The sequence below is a fragment of the Diabrotica undecimpunctata genome, chromosome 2 (genome assembly GCF_040954645.1).
Source record: "Diabrotica undecimpunctata isolate CICGRU chromosome 2, icDiaUnde3, whole genome shotgun sequence".
Taxonomy (NCBI): Eukaryota; Metazoa; Arthropoda; class Insecta; order Coleoptera; family Chrysomelidae; genus Diabrotica; species Diabrotica undecimpunctata.
Window position 1 is genome coordinate 40488002 of NC_092804.1, and position 24385 is coordinate 40512386.

At 33.1% G+C, this 24385-nt stretch overlaps 1 protein-coding gene across 2 annotated transcripts in view; it reads left to right on the plus strand.

Moving 5' to 3' along the window:
• Positions 1-24385, plus strand: part of LOC140434442 (myrosinase 1-like) — a 78632-nt gene that overhangs the window by 51625 nt on the left and 2622 nt on the right. For both annotated transcript variants that reach the window (XM_072522704.1, XM_072522705.1), the window contains exons 3-7: positions 4644-5047; positions 6798-6892; positions 11119-11412; positions 16580-16717; positions 20524-20630. In XM_072522704.1, coding sequence (XP_072378805.1) covers positions 4644-5047; positions 6798-6892; positions 11119-11412; positions 16580-16717; positions 20524-20630 — 1038 coding nt within the window. The remainder of the gene's footprint in view (positions 1-4643; positions 5048-6797; positions 6893-11118; positions 11413-16579; positions 16718-20523; positions 20631-24385) is intronic.

The window sequence follows — 24385 nt, forward strand, 5'->3', positions numbered from 1 at the left end:
CCAGACTTGACGATGCATATATACTTCGTTTTTTGACAATTTATTTTTAGTGCCATTTCTAGTGCAGATGCCCTGAATGACCGAAAAACTTCAGTCAGGAAATCTGTGGACCTGGCGATTATGTCAATTTCGTCTGAATATTTAACTACTTGTATGTATTAAATAGTGTACCACACGTATTAATCTATCACTCACGAATAATCTTCTTCAACGCAAGGTTAAAAAGAAGATAGCGAGAGGACCTTGAGGTGTAGCTCTGGATTCTGACTATACTATCTGTACGCGTGAGTGTAAGTTCAGTTAGTTTAAAATGAAATAGGATTTGAAATTACACCATAACTTGGAACACCTTCTGCCTAACTATTTAGTCATAGGCTGCCTTGAAGTCCATAAATATATAGTGTGTGTTGACGTTAAATTCTAAGGTTTTCTCAAGAATTTGTCTCATTGTGAAAATTTGGTCAGTTGTTGGTTTATTAGGTCGAAAGCTGCACTGATATCACCCTACTATTAATTTGGCTTAGAAGAGTATTCAGATGTATTGTGCATTTGATAGTATTTTGTATGCCATGTAAGGAGGGTAATACCTCTATAGTTGTCGCAAACCATCACGTTTGAAGTGGGCATAATATACCTAATTTCCAGTCCGCCGGTGTTTCCATCCTATGTCAGATTTCATATGCATGTGTTTTATCAGTGTGTCGTCGCCGTCTTAAAATATTTTAATGCGTAGCCCACCTGATCAATATCTGTTCTTTGTCACTAATTATAGAGCCGTTATTATTTTTACAGGAAATTAGTATATGTTTGAATTCATGACTACAACTGTTTATCTATTGGCAATATTTTCATATATATATTTCATATTTTCAAGTGTTTTCTAGTTTGATAGTTAACTATTTCGGTCAGGGCGTTTTCATACTTTTTTTTTATCCTGAAGATTCCCTTTTCTACTCGTCTAAGATTTTCATATTGTTACAGGGTTAACCGCGTTCTGCGCTACTTAAGTCTTTTATATATTTCATTTTTTTTGCTGATTTATGGACCTGCATTCCTCATCGAGTCAGTCATCACTTTTTTTTAGCTTTATAAGATTTCAACACACCTTTTGCAGCGGTGTGGATTACCTCTTTACATTTTGCCCAGTATTCCTCTATATATAGGTTTTTATCCATTCTTGCTAGGTATTCGTTTAAAGTTTGTACGTAGTGATGCCTGGCTGTTTTTTTTTGGAGTTGGATATAGTGGCTCTGAGTTTCGCTCTGACTAGGAAGTGATTTAAGTCTATATCAACTCCTCTATATAATCTTACATCAAATATGCCAAAGAAATGCCGACTATCGATAATTATATAGTCAATTTGGTTTTTTTTAGACCTTCTGGAAAATGTCATGTGGCTTTGTGTATATTTTTGTGGAAGAAATACGTGCTTTCAACCACCATTCTTGTGGTGAGATCAATCAGGTATAGGTCATTTTAGTTACTGACCGTGTCAAAACTATGCTCGCCAGGATTTGGTTTGGTTGAGGTTGTTTTTCAGCTGATGAAGTTCTTCAATTTCTCATACAATAGATTCTTCTCATCTTCTCCTTTATCTTTAGTGGCAAAAATCCCTTACCAAAAATGTAATCGGTTTTATGATGGCTGTAATTACTTTTCTCTTCTTTTTCTTCATGTACCTTCTCCTCATTGGAGGATGGTGACCATCTACTGGAATTCTTCTCTATCTTTTACCAATCGTATAATTGTGCTGGCTTCTCTGATGTCGATTTATTGGCGTTTTGAAGTTTTGCAGCCAAGAGAACTTCTTTCGTCTGATGCCTCGTCTTCGTTCGATTATTCCTTCTACGATCAACTACTCAAAACCATACTTATAGTTTCTAAAGATATGGTCAAAATAAGCTACATTTCTTTGTTTAACTGTTTTCAATAGTCCTTTATTTTTATGCATTATTTTATACTCTCGAACACTCGATCATTTATACTCTCTCGAGCCATGGTATTTTTAATAACCGCCGGTGCAACCACATCTCAAAGAACCCAGACGTTACATGGCCCTTAAACTCCGTACAACAGTGCAGACTGTACCTATCATTTAATGGCACGTCATCTAGTAGTGAGACTCAGGTCTCTATTGCAGAATAGTTCTTTCATTTTGAAGTACATACTCCTGGCTATTTCGATTGTAATTTTGAATTTATCATCACGGTTCCATGTATAGTTAAGTCAGCATCCCAAGTACTTAAAAATCTTGACTCTTTCTATGTTCTGATTTACTATTCGTTCTCTGACATTGCCTACATCACGTTTGCTGATGACCATGAATATTGTTTTATTTATTTTTATTTTAAGACCATGTGATTTTATTTATTAGGAACTGCCACTCTTTCTTATCATTATCAAAGAGGATCGTTTCGTCAGCATAACGGATGAAATTAATAGGCTTTCCATTATCCTTGATTCCTATTGCTATATCTTCTACGGATTATTGGAAAATGGAATCAGTATATAAATTAAACAGGAATAGCGACAGTATATACCCTTGTCAGACTCCTTTGAGAATTTGATTTTTCCCTAGACTGCAACTACCTATACATCTTCCTGAAGGAGTATGATGTCCGCCGCCTATTCATGCGTTCTTTTGATAAGGTTCTTAGCTTTACTGTACTGTAGAGCTTTTGAATGCCTCATGTGAATAAACCAATATCATTAACCTTGTTTCGTATGCCTGGTCGTTGCTGAAATATTTGTCTGGTTAATTGCTTTGAAGTTTTCGGGTCATCATACCCTAGTCTATTTTGGTTTGCAGCAGATATTTTATTTTTCCCTTACCCGCCCGTCCTAGGATCGGTTAGGGTATTCCCCTATACTCCACCTGGGAATACATCTGATGGGAGATAGAGAACTTTACACGGACTATGCTTTTCTCACAAGCAGCCTACACCTGTTTAGGCACTTCATCATCTTAATTATTTTTTAAGGATTAAAATTATTACAATGAGTATAACACCAGTTTATAACTTCATTGCTGCAATCGATCCATGAAATTTAAAATTTAAATTTCATGCATAGATTTAAATTTAAAATATAATAGGCGAATACCAATGCGGATTTAGACGAGGGAGAAGCACAACGGACCAAGTATTCATAATCAGAGAATTACAAGCAGAAAGCTATGAACACAACTTACCAACGATAGCGCTATTCATCGACTTCCAGCAAGCATACGATAGAATAAAAAGGAAGGAATTAAAAGAGACCCTTGAGGAACTGGGAGTTAGCAGAAAGTTGCGTAACATGATACATCTTACTTTAGAGAATACAGAAAACAGAGTCAAAGTAAACAATCATGTATCGGACAAATTTATAGTAAACGAAGGATTAAGGCAGGGCGATCCTTTGTCATCATTACTCTTCAATTTATGCCTAGAAAAAATAATGCGAGAAGCGAAAATCAATAGAGAAGGACTCCTATATCATAAAAGACACCAAGTTTTGGCATTTGCGGATGATATAGTGTTGCTGGCAAGAGGAAAAAAAGAGCTACAGGAGATAGTACAGAGAATAGTAAAAGCAGCAAAGAAAATGGGACTTTACATAAATGAAACTAAAACAAAATGTATGCAGTGGACAGATGATCAGTTCAGGGATGGACAAAAGTTTAAAGTAGAAGTAGAAGAAAGATTATCATACGAATTCGGAATGGTAGAAAGATTTACATACCTAGGTACAATAATATCACGCAAACCTAACATTAAAGAAGAAATACAAGCTAGAATAATGGCAGGCAATAGAAGTGTACATGCTCTTAGTGGAATGTTGAAAAGCAAGTTTTTATCAAGAAAGGCAAAAATACAGTTATACAAAACAACTATACAACCAATAGTAACGTACTGCAGTGAGACATGGACAATGACAAAAAATGAACAAAATTTACTGGAGATATGGGAAAGGAAAATCCTGAGGAAGATATATGGAGGAATAATAAGGGAAGGTTTATGGATAAGAAGATCAAATGATGAGTTAAAGAAATTATATAATCAACCTAACATAATAGGAGTCATAAAGGCACAGAGACTAAGATGGCGAGGTCACCTAGAAAGGATGCCGAACACGAGGACTTCAAAAAGGGTAATGAACTACACTATAACTTTAAAAAAGAGAAAAGGAAGGCCAAAAAATAGATGGAATCAGGAGGTAGAAAAAGATATGGAAGAAATTGGACTACAAGGCCAGAAAAGAAAAATGAATAACAAGAAGGAATGGAGAAAAATCACATATCGAGCCAGAGAAGATCTCAGTACATAAAGAAAAGCGAAAATGAAGAAAGAACAAACTTTTTAAGCCATGGGCCTCTAAGGCCTTTAGTGCTATTGTATATATATATATATATATATATATATATATATAACACCAGTTTATAACTTCATTGCTGCAATCGATCTATGCATGAAATTTAAAATTTAGAAAACGTAAAACATATTCTGAAAGATTCCTATAGAGCAGTCAATATTTTTTCCTTTAATCGATTCTCTAGTTCTTTTAGTTGCAAAGATCCTGTACCAATATCCTAATATGATCATCTCTTATACAAGCTTGTAATTATCAAACCTATTTATTTTATAAATAAAATTAATTTTCAGGATTCTTCCTACTGGCTACACCGACAACATCAATCAGAAAGGTATCCAGTATTACCAGAATTTAGTCAAAGAAATTCTGAAGTACAATATGATACCAATAGCTACTTTATATCACTGGGAACTTCCGCAAACGCTTGTTGCTTCTAATTTAGACTGGATTAATCCTGACATTATTGACATTTTTGTGAACTACACACGCGTTGTAATTCAGAATCTTCCTGATGTGGGCCTCTGGATAACCGTTAACGAACCAAAACAGATCTGCCATCATGGCTATGGTGAGGGTAAGTTTGCTCCAGGAGGACACAATAGCGGCGTGGACGACTATCAATGTGACTATGTTGTACTTAAAGCTCATGCGAAGGCTTACCATATGTATAAGGAGGAGTTTCCGCACTATCAAGGTAATATTTTCGTTACATAATAGTGGTAATTATATTTTTTTTTATTTCAAAGATTTCGTTTATTTATTATTCATTTCTGATATATTTCTATCCTGAGTAACTCTTCTGTACTATCTCATCCAACCTTTAGTGTGTTAAGATTCCTTAACACACTAAAATAATTTTGTTTGAGGCCTTTATTATGGCCTTATAGTCGCAACTAGCTGGTGGCCACCAAATATCACCATCGCAGCTAGTTATTTTTCATGTGTTGAAACTGTCCAGTCAATTAAGTAAAATATGAGTACCTGCGAATAGATAGAACAGTTTCTTCAGCATATTTTAATTATAAGTCTTTAAGAAGACCTTGTCTTATATCTCTTGATGAGTAAAGGCTGGATCACTATTTTTTTATAGCCTTTCTATACTTTGTTGCGTTCTGCATATGCGATGCATGCTGTATTTATTAAGAGGGCATCAAAAAATGGTCTGCACAACTAAATTAAATTAAGCATATTCCACAGTTGCTCTATAGGGTTAAGGGCGGGTGAGCAAGCAGGCCACTCCAGAACAGTGATATCTTGTCTCAAGGAAGTCTATAATCACTCTGCTGGTATGTGGAGGCGCATTATTATGCATGAAAATTAAATTTTCTCCTATTGCAACTCTTTAGAGCCTAACTACAGGTTCTAGAACTAAATCAACATACCTATGAGCTATTAAAGTTAGTTGGATGAAAATTAATTAAGTTTTTTTACAGATCATAATGCCTTCTTAGAACATGACGCTTCCTCCTTTATATCTGTGAACAGATCTTTCGTTTTTGCTTGTATTCTTCGCTCTCTGAGTACACGAATTCGTCGATCACCTGATTTTTCACAAATCCTGGTTTCGATTGAAAATGGCACATTTTGCGAATTTCTAATGTTTCAGTTCTTTTTTAAAGACGTCAATTTAAGCAATCAATATTGAGCTGTCTGGATAACTCGGGAATCCGTACCTGCCTACTGCTGTATAGTCCTTGGGTACGAAGTCTTTTTCTTATCATTTTAACTAAAACACTTACACCTGTAGCTTCCAAAAGTTGCCTTTGGAGCTGTGAATGAGAAATTGTTGCGTCTCTTCTAGCTAATTGGCCAATGAAACGATTGTGGCAAGTTATTGCTACTTTTTGGCCACTTTCTCTTAGTTTATTCCTAAACGTTACTAATTCCTGATACCTAGCATAAGTTTTTGACCAATAATCTTTTTCCTTTACACCTGCGTTAACCCCATATAAGGTATATTTTGGTTTTTAAACGCAAAAGTAAGTTTATTTATCTTCGTTTAATGTACCTACAACTAAAGTAAATAGTCTATAACGTACTGAATTGGGTTATCTGATTGTTTTATTGGTTTGTTAATTTTCAATAGAAACCTTTATTCTTCGCAACAATAAGTTTTTCTTTTAAAGAAATTAATATTGGTTTGAAATACATGGTGATTCCATATAAGTTTATTTTGTGTATATATTTTGATAACTAACAAATCCATTTCAAATTGTAAAATATGGCTAGTTAAAATAAATAGAATAATAATTAAATTAATATCAAAGTTATTTTGTTTAGAGAAGTTTCATGTTCGATTTTTCAATCTAATTCTATGTTTGTATCAACAAATTCTAGGCTCTAATAAGCATCTAATATTAGATAAGTCTTACTAAAACTTAAAACTAAATAATTGTTGGAACTAATTAAAAAATCAGAGTAACTCAGTTTATTTTTTCTTTTAGCTAAAATGTCATTAACCATAGACTGTGAATGGTATCAACCATTAACAAACTCCAAAGAAGATATTAATGCAGCTAGAAGAAATATTGATTTTGAAGTAAGCATTACAATTCATACCTGTGTATTTATTTAAACAAATTAGGGCTAAAATATGCTAATTCTGACAAACTCCATATTAAAAATTTTGTTCCTGCCGTGACCTTTACGTGATCACTACAAAACTCTCTTTTATGTTCATGATACTATCATTCATATGATACTTACACCAGGCTAGGACTGGAAAAAATTTTTAGAAGAAAAATCATTGACCAATCGATTAAAATCAAACCAAATTGGAAAAATCTACAAAGACCAGCGACAATCATCGGTTAAAAAAATTTGACCCTGAACGATCCAATCTATCGTAGTTTGAGCGAGATCCTAGGAAACTACCGAATTCATCAAAGCTAGTCCAAATTTACTAGATTTAATTGACTTATCTTAAAAGTAAATCTGAAAAATGAGTTTGACTCGAACAAATAAACCAAGATATCAACTAGTCATCTTTATTTTACATAACAAAAATATAAAATTAAAATTTAATATTAAATTAAAAACAGAGCAAAATCTGCCTACAGCTTTACAAAAATTTTAAACTGACACTTAAATCTAGATACTTGCATGTATGTATCTTTAGGTGGCCGTTGAGTTCTAAATAGCAGCTGAAGTTGTTATCGCATGGTCGACCATATACTTTGGAAAGTCCTTACCGAGACTCAGAAAGTTCCACTTATGTGGTTTCGATATGCCCCACCAAAAGGTGGATAAGAAAAAATTAACAAAGCCAAACAACTAAAATAATAAACCTTGAGTTAGCGACTGCATACGCTTTAAAATATTTCCTTGTCATATGATGGCTGCAAATAATTACAATATTACAAATTAGTAAGGATTGAAAAAATTAAAAGATTCTAATTACATATGTCAGGAGTCAGGACAAGTACATGATAAACGCGGAGCAGTATTTCGGCAAACACACGCACACAAATGCGGAACCTCTAGGAGAATACTGTGTTAAAAAGTTGACTAAAACTATTTACGGAAGTTATCGAAACGTCACAATGGACAATTGGTTCACTTCAGTTAATCTTGCAGATACTCTTTTGAAGCCTCCTTACAACCTTACAATGATTGGTACTTTGTGGCAAAATAAACGAGAGATACCCTCTGATTAATCTTAAAAACAGAGAAATTGGAAATTCAAAATTTTGCTTTGACCGAGAGAAAATATTATTGTCGTATAAATCCAAAAAGAACAAAATCGTTCTAGTTTTATCAACAATACATAAAGGCTCAGTTGTTTGTTCAACTACTAAAAAACCCGAAATAATATTGCACTATAACCAAACAAAGGGTGGTGTGGACACTTTGGACCAAATGTGTGGCCATCGAAGCTGTTCTCGAAAAACTCGAAGATGGCCGTTATGTATTTTCTATGGTATGATCAACATAGCGTGTATAAACTCTTGGATTATATATAATCATAATTTATCGAGAAATAATCAGAAGCCAATAACAAGAAAGGCTTTCATGTTAAATCTACATCAACAACTCACAAGATTATGACTTGAAAAAAGTTTTGCGATGCCTACTTTGTAACACTCGGTGAAGCTTCTCATTAGCGAGATAATTTAAATTCCTTTGGTAGTTACTATATATATATATATATATATATATATATATATAATCAATAACCCTTCTACCCTAAGGTGTTGGGTGACTCCTCTCCTGTCTAGGATGGCGGCAATTTCATCGTCCCAGGTCTTCATGGGTCTGCCCCTCGGTCTTTTCAAGGTTCTTCTCGCTTCCCACACTTGTTTCACTTGGCTTTTTTTATCCATCCTTACCATGTGGCCGTACCATCTCAGTTGGGCTTCTTCGATTTTCTTCTCTATTGATTGGACTTTAAGGTGTTCTCTTATTTCATCGTTCCGTATCCTGTCCATTCTGGTCACCCCTAGTACTCTTCTTAGATATTTCATTGAAATACTTTGCAGTTTATTTTTTAGTCTGGTGGTGAGAGTCCAGCTTTCACATCCAAATGTTAAGATAGGTACAAAAACTGTGTTGTAGATAGCTATCTTTGCTTTTTGGGATACTTCTATTTTCGATAGGAATGTGCTCTTAATTGCGTGGTATATCCGGGAAGCGTTTGCTATTCGATTGTTTATCTCTGCTTCTTGTGTACCCCTACTCTCTAGTTGCACTCCTAGGTATTTAAAGGTTTCGAATTGTTCTAAAGTATAGTTATTGATTTTAATGTTTGTATGTTGGTCTGTTTTCCCACATACCATGACCTTGGTTTTACTTTCATTAATTCTCAGGTTACGTTTTTCGAGTTTATCTCTCCATATCTGGAGGTTTCTCTTAAGTGCGTCCTCGTTTCTTCCAAATATGACGAGGTCATCTGCAAATGCGCACTCCGCTATCTGTATCATTTCCAGGTTTCTATGTCCAACAAATATTCTCGATGTTTCTTCTCTAGTTTCTTTCATTACATCATCTAGTACAATATTGAACAGGATGGGGCCTAGTACACCTCCTTGTCGTAAGCCATCATTGACTCTAAACTCTTCTGATTCCATATTATCTGTTCTTACTCTGTTTCTTGTGTTCTTGTAAAGGCTCATAATAGCTTTTCTTAGTTTGCTGTCTACTTCTCTGTTTCTTAGGCTTTTGTCTATTTCGGTTCGCGGGGTTCTATCAAATGCTTTTTCGAGGTCTATGAAGGCTTGGTATAATTCCGTGCTTGTATTTCGTGCATTTTGTATTGGATGCTTGAGTGTAAAAACATAGTCATGGATGCTTCTTCCCTTCCTGAAACCGCTCTGTGACTGCTCCAGCTTATGGTCTACTTCTTGTAGTAGTCTTTTCTCCAGTACTCGTTCGTAAACTTTGGAAGGGATACTCAGGAGAGTTATACCTCTGTAGTTGCTGCATTCTCGTCTGTCACCTTTTTTGAAAATGGGTAGAATAACGCCCACTTCCCAGTCTTTTGGGATCTTGTTCTCATTCCATGCTTTATTACAAACTTTTCTAAGCATTTCATTTCCATTTTCTCCCATATTTTTTAGCATTTCCGCAGTTATCTTATCATAGCCAGCTGCCTTTCCTCTTTTGAGCCTGAGTATTATTTCTTTTATTTCTTCTATTGTTATTTCGTTTTGGTTTGGGTTCCCATATGGGTTTTCTTTAGTGTTGTCTATTTCATTATTATAGTCTTTTTGAGTCAGAAGGTCTTCGAAATATTCCCTCCACCTGTTCATAATATTTTCGTTCTCGCAGAGGATGTGGCCATCTTTGTTTTTAATTTGTTTTGGTGTTTGTTCTCTGTTCTTAATCTTCTCAGAGTTTTGTAAAATAGTTTTTGGTTAGTGTGGTAGTCCTTCTCCAGCTTATTCCCAAAATCCTCCCAGCTTTTCTTTTTTGCTTTAATCACCATGTCTTTTACTTTTGCCTTCTGTTGCTTATATTTTTGATAGCTTTCTGCATTCTGGTCCCCTAGATATTTCTTCCACGCTAACTTCTTGGATTTGACCTCTTCTTTTATTTCATTACTCCACCAATTCGTACATTGTCTGTTTTTATTGATTTTAGCTATTCCGCAGATTTGCTTGCCCCCATCTAAGAGGGATTCTTTAAGTTTTTGCCAAGTTTCTTCTAAGCCATAGTTCTGGTTTAAGTGCTTTTGTAGACTATTATTCACATAGCTTTTGTATTTCTGTGCTATTTTCTTATCTGCTAACTTGTATGACCTAATAACTGCGTTGGTGCGATTTCTTGGGGTTGTGTCTCTTTTTCTTGGTACCTTCTGCGTGCGTTTTTGTTCCACACCGATATTAGTTCTTGATACTACCAGATAATGGTCTGTTTACCAATTGGAAGTTACTAATGTCAATAAACCTTCTAACAAACGAACTACATGCTGCATCTGTCCCTCGAAAAAAAGAAGAATGACGTCTCTTTATTGCAATCACTGCAAACGAGAATTTTGCGCAGAACACCGTGCTCGTTGTTGCGTTACCTGTGACGTACATAAAATATATGTTACTCATAAAAATAATCCTTTGTTTATTTAAAAAATTTATTAAAATGTCATCCTAATTTTTTCTTTTACTTTTTTGGAAAAAATTCGTAAATATTACGAATGATTAGTGTCTACGAGAGTGTAAATTAAAGTTAGAGTTCTAGAGTTCTAACTTTCCATAAAAAAATTTTCGTGGTTTGATATTGTGTCGTCTAATTCAGTCATGTGCTCAATGTTAAAAATACATTCTGTTTTAGTGTGGTTTGTACTCTTATCCAATATATCATGGTGATTGGCCTCCAAGCGTGAAAGAACGCGTCAAATTGAGAAGTGAGCTTGAAGGATATAATCGAAGTCGATTACCAGAATTTACTCCAGAAGAGATCAATTACATAAAAGGAACTTCCGATTTGTATTTGCTGAATGTTTATTTTGCGTATTTAGCTAAAGATGTACCCGAAGCTCCCAGTAATGTTACTAGTTTCCGATCTGATGTTAAAGCAGAACTCATTCAATTTCCTGGAACTAGTGTCGGAGTTAATGGATTTCCCGTAAGTTAAAGAATAATTAAAATCTTTTGATTAACATAAAATATAAAAATTGTATTCTACAATGTAAAAGCAAATGAATACAAACGGAAACTTTTATACCGATTTATTTTTATTATAATTCTAATTTTAATTTAATTCAATTCGTATACACACACATATATATACCGATTCGGCAAATTTTCAACTACCGTATACGTTATTCAGTATGTGGAACAAAGATAACACTTAATTGTTTGAATACGAGTGAGACACAATCCACGCACTTGGAGTAGCGAGTCTAATTTTTAAGCAGTGTTGCGAAATTTCTGTAACATAACTCCTTCTAAAACATTAGTCGGATACATGTGTGTAACATAATGTTTAAATCCACTACAGTTCATTGTAGAATGAAAATTAATATTGCCCCAACAAACCTTACATGAAGTAATCATGTATTATTTTTTAAACGATTATATCATTACTTCATTAATTAACAAAGAATACTGAATTGAGAAATTGAGATGCGACAACAGCGTGAGCTAAATAAATAACGCACTTCAGTAGACAGAAAAATAGTATAAACCATTTGCGCTCTCTACCACTTCCCCTCAAAAGATTAGGCGGTCCTTATCTGTACAGCAGGTTTAAGGTCAATAAGGTAAGATATTTATTTGATTTTTAGCTGTCGTGGTAAAAGGTTGAAAATAAATAATTAACATACCAAGCGTATACAGTAGAACCTCGATAAGTTAAATTCCAAGGGAAAAACCAAATATTTTAAGTTATAGAGGTTTTAAGTTATCAAGGGTCTATGTTGTGATGGATTAATATAGGTCAGAAGTTCATTAAAATATAGGCATTTATTACACAATACATTACTACATACACTACATTCATTTATTATATTCGTTACAAAAAGTTAAAGCAATAATTAAAGGTATAGTCTACTAAAAAAAGTCTGTGATTTTCTTTTGTTTTAAACAATTCATAGATTCCAAATCGATTTGATTTTCAATAACATAGAGAAGAAAATACGTTATCTTTTATGCTTCTACACTGCTCTATAAATGATCGTACAGTCGTTATAGCACTCTTGCTTCGTTGATTGATATGCTCTTAGATGAAGTTTGTGGGTTGTCATTAAATTCATCGTCTTTATAACTTTAAATACGGTACATGTTGTTATTCCATTATTCAGGATCATTATTATCTTCCTCTTCAAAATGATTTCTTGAGGTTCTGAAGAAAAACCACAGGTTCTAAAGCAGTTTTTCACTGTGAGGAGTGTTACGTTTTGCCATGTTTTGTCCACCATCCTCATTACTTGAAGAACATTGATAGAAGAAATCGTATTTTGCTCCATATCAGCTATCATTCCTCTAACAACATTTTTTCTGTATAATGTTTTAAAATTTTTAATGATACCCTGATCCAAAGGTTGAAGTTGTGATGTTGTGTTTGGTGGAAGAAATTGTACTTTGATTGCCTTTAATGGTGGTATGTCCCCGTGTGCTGTTCAGTTGTCTATGAACAGAACAATGTTTCTATTTCAAGTTGCCCTTTGCTAATATATATTAATCAGCCATTTTTTAAAAAGTTCTGCTGTCATCCATGCTTTTTTATTGGCTTCCTAATCCATGGGTAGTGATTTTAAACCTGCAAAACACCGAGGTTTTTTTGACTTACCTATTTAATTAAAGGTTTGAGGTTTTCTGTGCCCGTAGAATTTGCACAAAGCAGAATCGTAAGTCGTTCCTTGCTGTGTTTTTCTCCATGACATTTTTTATTTTTGAATGCTAATGTTTTTTCGGGAAGACATTTAAAAAACAGACCAGTTTCATCAGCATTAAAAACATCATTGGGATCATAATTATTCACTAAATTATGCAATTTCCATTGAGATTTCCATTCTTGGCAGACTGATTTGCTTACGCTCGTACTTTCGCCGCACATTTTTTTAAGGCTAAATCATTCGTTTATTGAAATTCTCTAACCAGCCATTGCTGGCTTTAAAATTATCGATTTTTAGTGAATTAGCGAACTCTACAGCCGTTTCTTTCAGTATGGGTCCACTGATACTGATGTTTTTGTTTAGATACTGTTTTAACCACGTAAACAAACACTGTTCCAAATTAGGGAATTCGGCAATTTTTGTCTCCTGATTCTTGTTTTTTCAATAGTTCGGTTTCTTTTTTTATGATGATTGATAATGTACTCTCGTGTATTCCAAACAGAGCCGCAACTTCTTTTCTTTTAAATCCATTTTTCACTGCTTCTATAGCTTTTAATTTATCAGCATATGTTAGCGTTGTTAATTTTCTTTTTGAACTTATTTTAAGCAAGGTATCACACAGTACCTAAATCGATGTTTCTAGAACAGTGATCAAAACTTATGATACAGTAAGCTGTTCAGCTGTCATTGGTAAACAATTTTATGTTATAGAGATTTTGAAAACATTTCTTTAAGTTACTGAGGGCCAATATTGATATTGTTTATTTAAGTTATCGAGATTGTGTATTTTAAGTTGTAGAGGTTTTGGGCTCCGATGGGAAGGGAACATATAATTTTTTGAAGTTATAGAGGTTTTTAAGTTATTGATGTTTGACCTATCGAGGTTCTACTGTATTTTCAAAAAGAAAAGATTCAAATGGTGAAATGGTATTATGGGAACCATTCTATTGTAGAAATAATACAGTCATTTATTGCTGCTTTTTAAAAACAATAACTTTTTAAAAAATGTTTTCCGATGAATCTTCATTCACAATCCATAAACGTCATAATCCATCTGTCGTCCGCTATTGGTCTAGGGAAAAGAAACATTTGAGTATTGCTGTGAAAACACAATTCCCAAAGAAATTAAATGTGTGGACTGGCATTTATAACGATAATATAATTGGTCCATTTTTTATTACGGGTAATCCTAATGGACGAAAGTATCTAGATTTATTATGCAATCAGATTATTCCAGCAGTTCGAAACCTTGCGGTCAACTTCGATGATGTTTGGTTTCAACAGAATGGTTGCCCAGCACATCATGCAATCGAAGTTACAAATTATTTGGAACAAACATTTCCTGGACGAATAATTTCTACACGAGGAACAATAAAATGGCCGTAATAAAATCCCTAGATCACCAGATTTAGCACCTTGGGTATTTTATTTCTTAGGAATGCTAAAATCAAAATTATATCGGCATGAATTCGAACGAGCCACCAATTTAGCAGAATTGTAAGTTTTTCTTAAAGATTTACCGACGGAAAGTTCGCGACGAAATAATTTTATGCAAAGAACTGCACCCCATCAATGTCCGATAATTACTGTCGGTCATCGGTATATTTTTATGCCGCTTCGCACTGTAAAAGAAGGCGTTGCTTAAAATTTTAAACTCTTCAGGGGAATAATGCTTTGTTGCCACACATAAATTACTTAAATCACTGTTCTTTGTTAACTAATAAAGTAATTAATAAAATCGATTAGAAAATAACAATTACATTTTTCATAATCTATAAAAGCCAGACATAATGAGAGATTTTCTTTTCTATTAGGATTTTTAAAATAGATGTATAGATGCTGTACCCTTTTCTAAATCCGGCTTGTTCTACTGGTTCATATCCGTCAAATTTAGTTAATAACTTGTTTGTAATAATCTTTGTAAAGGTTTTTGTAAAGTTGTGAAAGAAGTGAAATTGGCCGATAATTTTTCAGATCTGTGGTGTCTCCTTTTTTGTGTATTAGTATTGTTTTAGCAGTCTTCCATTCTTTGGGTATGTTGCCTTGGAATAGATTCCGTCGTTTCCAGTAGCGTTATTCCTTTTTATTTCTTTTACTGCTCTTTCTATTTCTTCGTGGCTTATTTCGGGCATCACTTCTTAGTTGACATTTGTTATCTGCCTTTTCAAGTTCTGCTTTGAGGAGTTAGGAGGATCGTTTCTGGAACGGTGCAGATCGGCTAGAAGTTTTCAATTGAGTTTGCAATATTAGATTTACTTTTTTTTCTAGTTGTCCTTGTTCATTTTTAATGGTTATTATGTTTTTCTTTCCTAGTTTCGGTTTGGTGCATTTGAGGCTTTGGTTTTTCTCTATGATTTGTTCTATACCGTCTTCTTGATGTTTTTTTTAATGTCATCTTTTATCTGTTTTCTTATTACTCAATTAAGTTCCTTAAATTCTGCAGTGTCTCTTTTGTTTTGACTCAGAAGATATTTTCTTTGTTTCAGCATGTTTTGTGATTCTACACTTATTTTGGATTTTCGTTTTCTGTTAGCGGTTGCCACTTCTGAACTTGCATTTAATAGTTCTTTTGTTATGACTTCATTGATTTCATTTAAGTAAAGATTATCTAGATAAACTAAATATATATATATATATATATATATATATATATATATATATATATATATATCTCCAACATGGAGAACACATATACAGGGGTGTGGCGCGACAAGCTTTAATTAAAAGTAATGGCGGATACAGTTATGCTATAAATCTGAAAATTTGAAGGTGTAGTTTTTAAATAACGCCCAGTTGAAATATAATGTTGTCCTGAATGTGGCACTTCTGGTTATACCAGAAGTAGACGTCAACTTTGGTATTATAAATACAACCTTATACTTTTAATTTTATTTTTGAATTCTACATAAAATTTTAGATAAAATGTGTGTACAGTATTCTCTAACAAAAATGAAGTATTTTTGAAATATTTCAAATAATATCGTTTTCTGTCCTCTGGGATATACGAAATGTGCAAAAGATTACATCTTTTAGTAAAAGCTACTATCGGTTTGTTGAATTGAATAGTCAAATAAATGGCCTAGGAGGACAAGTTTGTTAAACTTTCCGTGCTCGAATGGGTATCAACAGAGTGTTATGACATGTCATTTCGGCATCCCTGTTTCGCTAGATACTCGGGCTGATACACAATTCAGACTCGGAAAGTCCAACGAATGTCTCCTAAATTTTTACCACTGCAGTGGTTAACGGACAGAGGTGTCATCTACTTTGGTGGCCATGAACGAAAACGATTTAATAATAATTGGTTCCATACTTTATTCCAACCCCGTTTAAATGTATTTGTATATATAAGAAATCACATTTTTTAGATTTTAACAATAATTTTAACAATCTATTATTTTCTTTTAAAATAAATTGCACACTTTTCTTTCCTTTTGATTCATTATGAATTTATAGATCGTACCTTGGAGTGTAGAAAATATGTTAAAATTTATTAAGGACGAATACAAGGATCCTGATATACTCATTACAGAAGTAGGCACTTCAGAAGACGGGTCTTCCTTAGAAGATGATATGAGAATAGACTTTTATGAAGTACGTATACAATGGTAACTATATAATACATCATTTTAACGGTCATGTAAAAACTGGACACAACTATTAGGTAATATAGTTTTTATTATATTTTTATTATACAGGGTGAGTCATGAGGAACTTTATATACTCCTACCACGTATTTAGGCCTATGGGAAATAATAAATGACCAACAAAAAGTGTCTGCTCCTATTGCTTAATACTATACAGGGTGAATTTTGACTAAAATTTCCATTAGTCATAGCTTTTTAACGGTAAATTTGATGTGTCTCATATTTTGGTCAAACATTAGACTACTACCAGCTAATCAACTGATTTATTAAAACTAGAAAAACATCAGGTTCGGCTTTAAAAAATATTTTAAAGCAAACAATTCAGCTTGAATATGGTTTTGGAAACCGGTATTCTAATAAGAATTTAATGAATTAGTAAAATAGACAATTAAAATAAAATATCAATTTTTTTCTATTATTACTTAAATTTTAATTAAAAAATTTTCACTACGAATAATTCATAGTCAAGAGAACAGAAAGACAAAGTGAACTTTGAATTTATTTAATGTTCACTTTAAATTCAATATGAAATCAGGCGGTATTAAACAGACGATTTTATATTGTTATTAATTGGATGACATTTATGATCACTTTTAAATTTTGAAATTTAATATATTTTATTGAAAGATGTACTTTTAATTTGTCATCTTTCATATATTATCTGTATTTTGCTACTTAATTTTTCATGCAGTTTTTAATTTACACCAACTCAGAGTAAATATTTAGTCCAGGAAATGAAGCATTTCACCTCGCAATTTTTTCGTCCTGTGCGCCAAAGCCTTGGAGCCTTGGGGGTGGTTGCCACCCCATCTGGGGGGTGAAAAATTTTTTTTACGTTTCACCTACAGGTTTCGATTAAAAAAGTGATTCTAAACAAAAAATGTTCTATACATTTTTTCTGTAAAACTGATATTTTTCGCGTTATTCGCGATTGAAAGTAACAACTTTTAGACGAAAAAATCGACGTTTTTAATCGATTCTTCGCGAATAACTCGAAAATGGTGCATTTTATCAAAAAAATTGTAGAAAACAAATTTGTAGCTTTTAAAAATACAAATAGAATTCATTTTTTAAAATGTTTTTGTGATATAATAGGAACCGAAATACGGCCTATCAATGTTCAGCAGTTTTCTTCAAATGCCAAATTTGAAAGATTCAAAGTCAAATATCGGGAAAACGATGCATTTTTAAAAGAAATCCCATAGAACCTTTTTTAAAGAGCATAAATAGACCTATCATAAAAAAAGACTCTATCTCAAAAATTGAGTGAGTTATGATGAAAATAAGGTCAATACCTCATTTTTTACGAAAAAATCGATGAAAACAACCCCCTAACTACCTCCATAATTAAAATTGATCTTCACCCTTCTGCAATTCTCTTTGTACATGTATTGTTAATACGTCCAAGAAGTTTGACCAATTTAAAATGCTTAGTTTTAGAAAAAGTACAGCTTAAAGCGAGAAATGATTTACAATTTCATATGTTTACCCTTCTTTTTTTAAATATCCCCGAAAATACTGAATATATGAAAAAAAATAAAAATATACTAAATTGTAGCTTTTTTAATGACTAAAATTTTCCTTTATTTAGATTTGTTGTACAATGAATATTTGGCGAGATATAGCCGTTTAAAGCATCGATTTACGATCAAGCACCATCTTGTTCGCGCCCTTTAAACTCACCCCATTTAAAAACCAAGGGTTTCAAAAAGATTTAATTCACAGATCCTTGTAGCTCTTAACAACCTCTACAAAATCGTTTCTGAAGAAATACTCTATCGTTAAAAAAGAAGAAAATACGTTAAAAAAACCAATTAATTTTTTTTCCGGAAAATTTCATTAGTATAGTACACTACATTTCGGAGCATAATAATCTACAAAACCGGTATTGTTGATGTCTTAGATGAGCATTCAAAAAGATGCTATTACCAAATTCAACAGTGGCTTGGCAATGAAAATATCAGAGCAACAGATTAAGGATGGTGTTCCAAAGATGGTTTGTTATTACCCGTACGCATGAACAACCAACCTGCACCCGATGAACTTTTGAAAATTATTTTTTGCCAATGCAAAAAAGGATGTGGCGTTTCATGTGGGTGCAGAAAACTTGGTTTATACTGTAACTCTACTTGTTCTGGGTGCTCAGGTGAAGGGTGCAATAATAGTCCACCAATAATTGAAGAAGATGACGATGATATAGATCACGATGAAGATGTAATTGATGACAAATAAAATTAATATTATAATTGTTTTACCTATAAATGTAAATATTTTCAACTATTTATGTAAATGTATAAGAATATATGGTGCCTTTTTATGTTGATAAATTTGTTTGTATTTAATTCTACTTTTTTCAATTTATATCTATTAAATTAGTTTATAAAAACTGCAACGTTGCAAAGGGTGATTTTCAAAAGTTGAAAAGTTGCAAAATTTTGGCAAAAAAATGTTTTCACCTATAGCACTCATAACAATTGATTTTTAAGGGTTGAAAATTTATGAAATTGTATTTTAAAGTATGTCACTATTTAAACCAGTGATAAACAGTGATTTAAAAAATCACTATTTAACTAATCCAAACCAAATTTCACTCATCTTAAGACTTGTAATGTTATTTTACAATTTTTGAAAATTAGGGGTAGTTTTCCCTCCTAAGAACAATCAGGGTTCATCGGCATGACAAACACTATAAAACAGAGGGTGAGTTGAGCTTAAATCCAAATTTTTATCCAAATCGATCAAGGCGAAATCATTTTTTTAGAATTAGTAATTTTTTTACATTAATCTCTAACAAGGGTTGCTTTTTAAGGGTTGAAATATGATGGAACTCTATTCAAAAGTATAAAATAATCATTATTTAACTAATTCAAACCAAATCTTACCCATATTCAGGTTTAATATGTTATTTTATAATTTTTGACAATTAGGGGTAGTTTTCACCCCTAAAACCCTTCAGCGCACTTCGGTTCGATATAGATTTTGATTCTTGGGCTATCACCTACCTTCTATTAAAATTTCAACTCAATCCATGCAGGACGAAAAAATTGCGAGGTTTTAACTTTTTTCGAGTTTCATTTCCTGAACTAATTATATGATGACTAGAAACGAATTAATCGAGAGTAGTGTATCGATGTCGACGACGCCATTTTGTGGTGCTAGTTCCGTGACGTTCACATAATCATTTATCTGTAGAGAAAAAAATAATACAGCGCTAGTATAGAAGCTTTGCTTCAAAATAACAAAAGTCGTGTAATATTTATTTATTTAACACCTTTATAGAAACTGACTTCATTTGGGGGAAAACTCAAAAATTGCATACGAAAGTTGCGAAAATAAATCATTTTTGATTAAAATCTTAGATTCCTCTTTACATATTAATGTGATTTGAGTGATTATTTAAATATTTGTTGGTGTGGGTTGGTTTTCTGTAGACTTCAGTTAGATTACACCCTCCTTTGTGAACACCTCCAGAAACGCTAGTGAGTTATTTTTCATTTTTATGGTCATAGAAAAACTTGCAATTTAAAAAAACAGTGTTTTCTATTTAATTCAAATTTTGCGTAAATTTTGGTTTACATTTTATTTAGTAAAGATTTAAAAAAAGAACTCATTTGATTTTAAAAATTTTTGAATTTTTGAAGGCAGCTTTGGTCTGGATTCTGACTTGTAAAAAAAGGTATTTTGTTTGATAGTTATTTAATCTAAATTAATTAATTAATCAAAAATTTTTAAGGAATATAGAATTTATTTTAGGAAGCATTTTATGCAGTCCTCGAAGCGATGTACAACTACGACGTAAAAGTAATAGGAGTAACAGTATGGAGTTTATTGGATAATTTAGAATGGACTGATGGATATGCGTAAGTTCTGATGTACACATTAACATTTAGGTAGACAGTATTTATTAGATTAACATTTTTATACAGTAATATGTGCGTCAAGAATCGGAAAATAACGCAAAAGATGGAAAACATAATACGTTGTGAAATAAAAAGAGGAGAAACTAGTAGAGGTGGGAAAATATCGATAAAAACCTATAACACAGGTTTACAAAAAAAAATAATTTTTTAAAATTATTTGGAATTTCATAACTGGTTTTTATGTCTTTTTCAGCACTGATTGCAAAAATGCAATCCATTTTTTTCTATCACGTAAGGTTTTCTCACAAAAAAGGAATTACTTTTTGGTATAATAACAAAATTTTAGCAATTTTTCAAATTTTTTCTTAAGTTAAAGGATTTTATTTCATGTATAATACATGTTATAAACTACATATCTAGTACACTTACATTTCTCTTTAAGCTCATAAGTCCTTACAGTAACGCTTTTGCTTTCCGTCGAAGCTTCTTTTATTGCTTTTCCAGCTGTGTACTCGTTGAGGGTCATCTCGTTTTAGCATCCAGCAGTAGTCCGCTATCATGTTGACGTTCCATCTTCCTCGATACCTTCTTTCCATTTTCTTGATATCTTGGTGGAATCTTTCACCCTGCTCTTCACTTACATCACCAAGGTTTGCAGGGAAGTAGTCTAGATGTGAATGGAGGAAATGAACTTTAATGCTCATGTTACATACCAGCTTCTTAAAGTTGTCGAGCATGTCTGCGACGATTGTTTTGTAGTTAGGATCTTTTTTGTTTCCTAGGAAACCGGTAGCAACTAGTTTAAAAGATGTCCATGCTGCTTTTTCGTTTGTTTCCATTTTGTCCATAAAATTGGGACCTCTCATCAGTTTTCTAATGCCTGGTCTGACAAAGACTCCTTCCTTTAGTTTTGCCTCGGATAAACCAGGAAACTGTCCACAAAGATACTTGAAACACTCCTCTTCTTTTGGCAACGCCTTTACAAATTGTTTCATTAACCCCAACTTAATGTGAAGTGGTGGTAGTAATACCTTTTTGGGATCCACAAGGCTTTTCCTCTCAACATTTTTAACCCTCACCTGTAAGGTTTTTCTCAAGGGCCAAACTTTTTTAATGTAGTGTTGCTTTCTGTATCTACTGTCCCATTCACAGAGAAAGCAAGGGAACTTTGTATAACCACTTTGTTGACCAAGCAGCATTGAGATCACTTTCAAATCACCACATAGTGTCCATTTATGGTCTGAATAGCAGAGTTTGTTTAAAACCAGTTCGAGGTTTTCGTAACATTCTTTCAAGTAAACAGAATGTCCAACTGGCATAGAAGCATACTTATTGCCATTGTGTAAAAGCACTCACAAATGTCGAGTTCTTGAGAAGAATGAATAAAGAAAAGGAAGTCATATTTACGATCAAAAAACGAAAACTGCAATACTTGAGACACATTACAAGAGGCGAAAGATATGAACTGCTTCGAATAATTATGCAAGGGAAAATAGCAGGAAAAAGGTCCATAGGAAGAAGACGAAACTCCTGGCTAAAGAATCTACGGGAATGGTATAGCTGTAGCAGCAACGAATTGTTTCGGTCAGCAGTTTCGAAAATACGTATAGCCCTGATGATCGCCAACCTTCGGAACGAAGATGGCACTTGAAGAAGAAGAAAAGCACTGCTTTAAGGCTTCTTTCTGAAGAACCTATAAAAAGTCTCCACTCATCAGGAGCATATTCTATTTCGAAACGTGTCATAAGTCCAGGAACATCACTGCAAAACACCAAGTCACCTTTTTGAGAAAAAAAAAGATACAAACTTCTTTTCCCTGGAACGATACCAAGAAGAGGACGTACCCGGAGCCAACATATTTTTATCTTTTAATCTAGACCCTAAAAGTTCTGCCGAGCCTTTAGGAGGACCTAGGTCTCTAACTAAATCATTCAGTTCAGATTGTGAGAATGGAACGGGATCGGTTGTGCCAGGATCGTAGCCATCACTGTCTGTTCATTTTCACCTAGCTGAGCCAATGGCTCGTGGTCATCTAAAATACCATCCAAAGAAACTGGAGGAGAGGGTATTGGTACTTCAGGTCCATGAGAAACAGGGTGAATGGCTGATTTGATGTTAGGGTAAGATATATCGTTTTTGTTTTTCAAATTGAAACCTTGAACATTGCAAGAACAAAAATAGCAGTCATCACTATGGTTTTTGGGCTCCCTCCAAACCATTGGTAATCCAAAACGAAATGACTGCTTTTTACCTTGAAACCATTGTCTCAGTTCTTCAACACACACTGAACAAACTTTGTGTGGGGCCCAAGACTTGTCTTGATCACCCAACTTTATTCCAAAATAGGCAAAATATACCTTTTCAACAAAATCGGAAATATTTCTTTGTTGCTTTTTAACTGTATAGTTACCACAAATGTAGCAGAAGCAATCTGGTGAGTTGATACATCCTCTGGTAGCCATTTTTCATAAAACAACTTCACACCACAAGAAAACAATCTGTTTAGGCTTATACCTTGAATTTATGTTCTTTGTAGTTCGATAAAAAATCCCTGAAAGTTATTTGATTCACACTTTATTGCCAACTATCCTTGTGTCACGAGATATCATTTAATACTACTCTCACAATCACTACTACAAATCACTAGTAACCACAGCACGTGAACAGCACAGAGTGAAGAGATACTGTAAACTGAAAAACAGGTAGCAGAAGCTCACTGCTTGGTGATGGAGAGGGGGATGGGCACTGTGGCAGACAGGCACTGACATAAAAGATGCTCAGTGGTTTATCCTAATCAACTCTTTATTTTACATACAACTTGTATAGTAAAAAACCAGCTAAGTAACTGAAAATACCTTAAAGTATTTTTTATACTTATTAAAAGTACTATGAGCTTAATAAACAGTTCATAAAGATCCAAAAAAACACAAATTCAAACTCACTAGAGTCCGGAACTATGTATAAAAATATCGAAAAAAAGCTAAAAATAGACAAGCAGTTTGTGGAATAACTGTACGTGATGGAATGTTTTTCACTTTTTCACTAAAATTAGCGTTGAAAATACTATAAAAATCACTTATTCAATTTTAAACAATTTTTATGTCGCAGACCTGTGTAATTTACATTAAATTACGTTGGGACTATCGGTAGTTTCCCACCTTTAGACATTAGCTTATGTTTTAGTTAATCTCAGTCATAATTATACTTATGACGTTAAACAATAACATTTTTTTAATTTCGCATAAAGTAAAAATTGATTGAAGACAATAAAGCAAATGTAAGTAAAAACAGTTAAGTTGGTAGTAATTTTTTATTCCAAAATTTATTTATTGATCAAGAATATCTTCTACTATGATTTATGACGTCTCATACACTTATGTCACTAAAGAATTATCGAAGACTGGTGGTTTAGTGGTATGAATACCGTACTTTTACGCGGATGCTCAGGGTTCGAATATCACATGTGTTTTTTTTGCAATAATTAAATATTAAAATTTGAAATTATTTTATTTATTTGAAATACGACAAAATAAAGCAAAAAGTGAAAGATATTAAGTTGTAGGATAGTACGAGATAAAGCTAGCTAGATTTTATACGTGGCTAGTTAACTTCAGTCATAATGATACGTATAACGTTAAATAACATTTTTTTTTAAATTTCACATGTTACAACAAATATTTCAATAAATTAAGACAGATGTTAGCGAAAAAACAATAATTAGTAGCAATTTTAATTTTAAATCAAGGTCATAATAA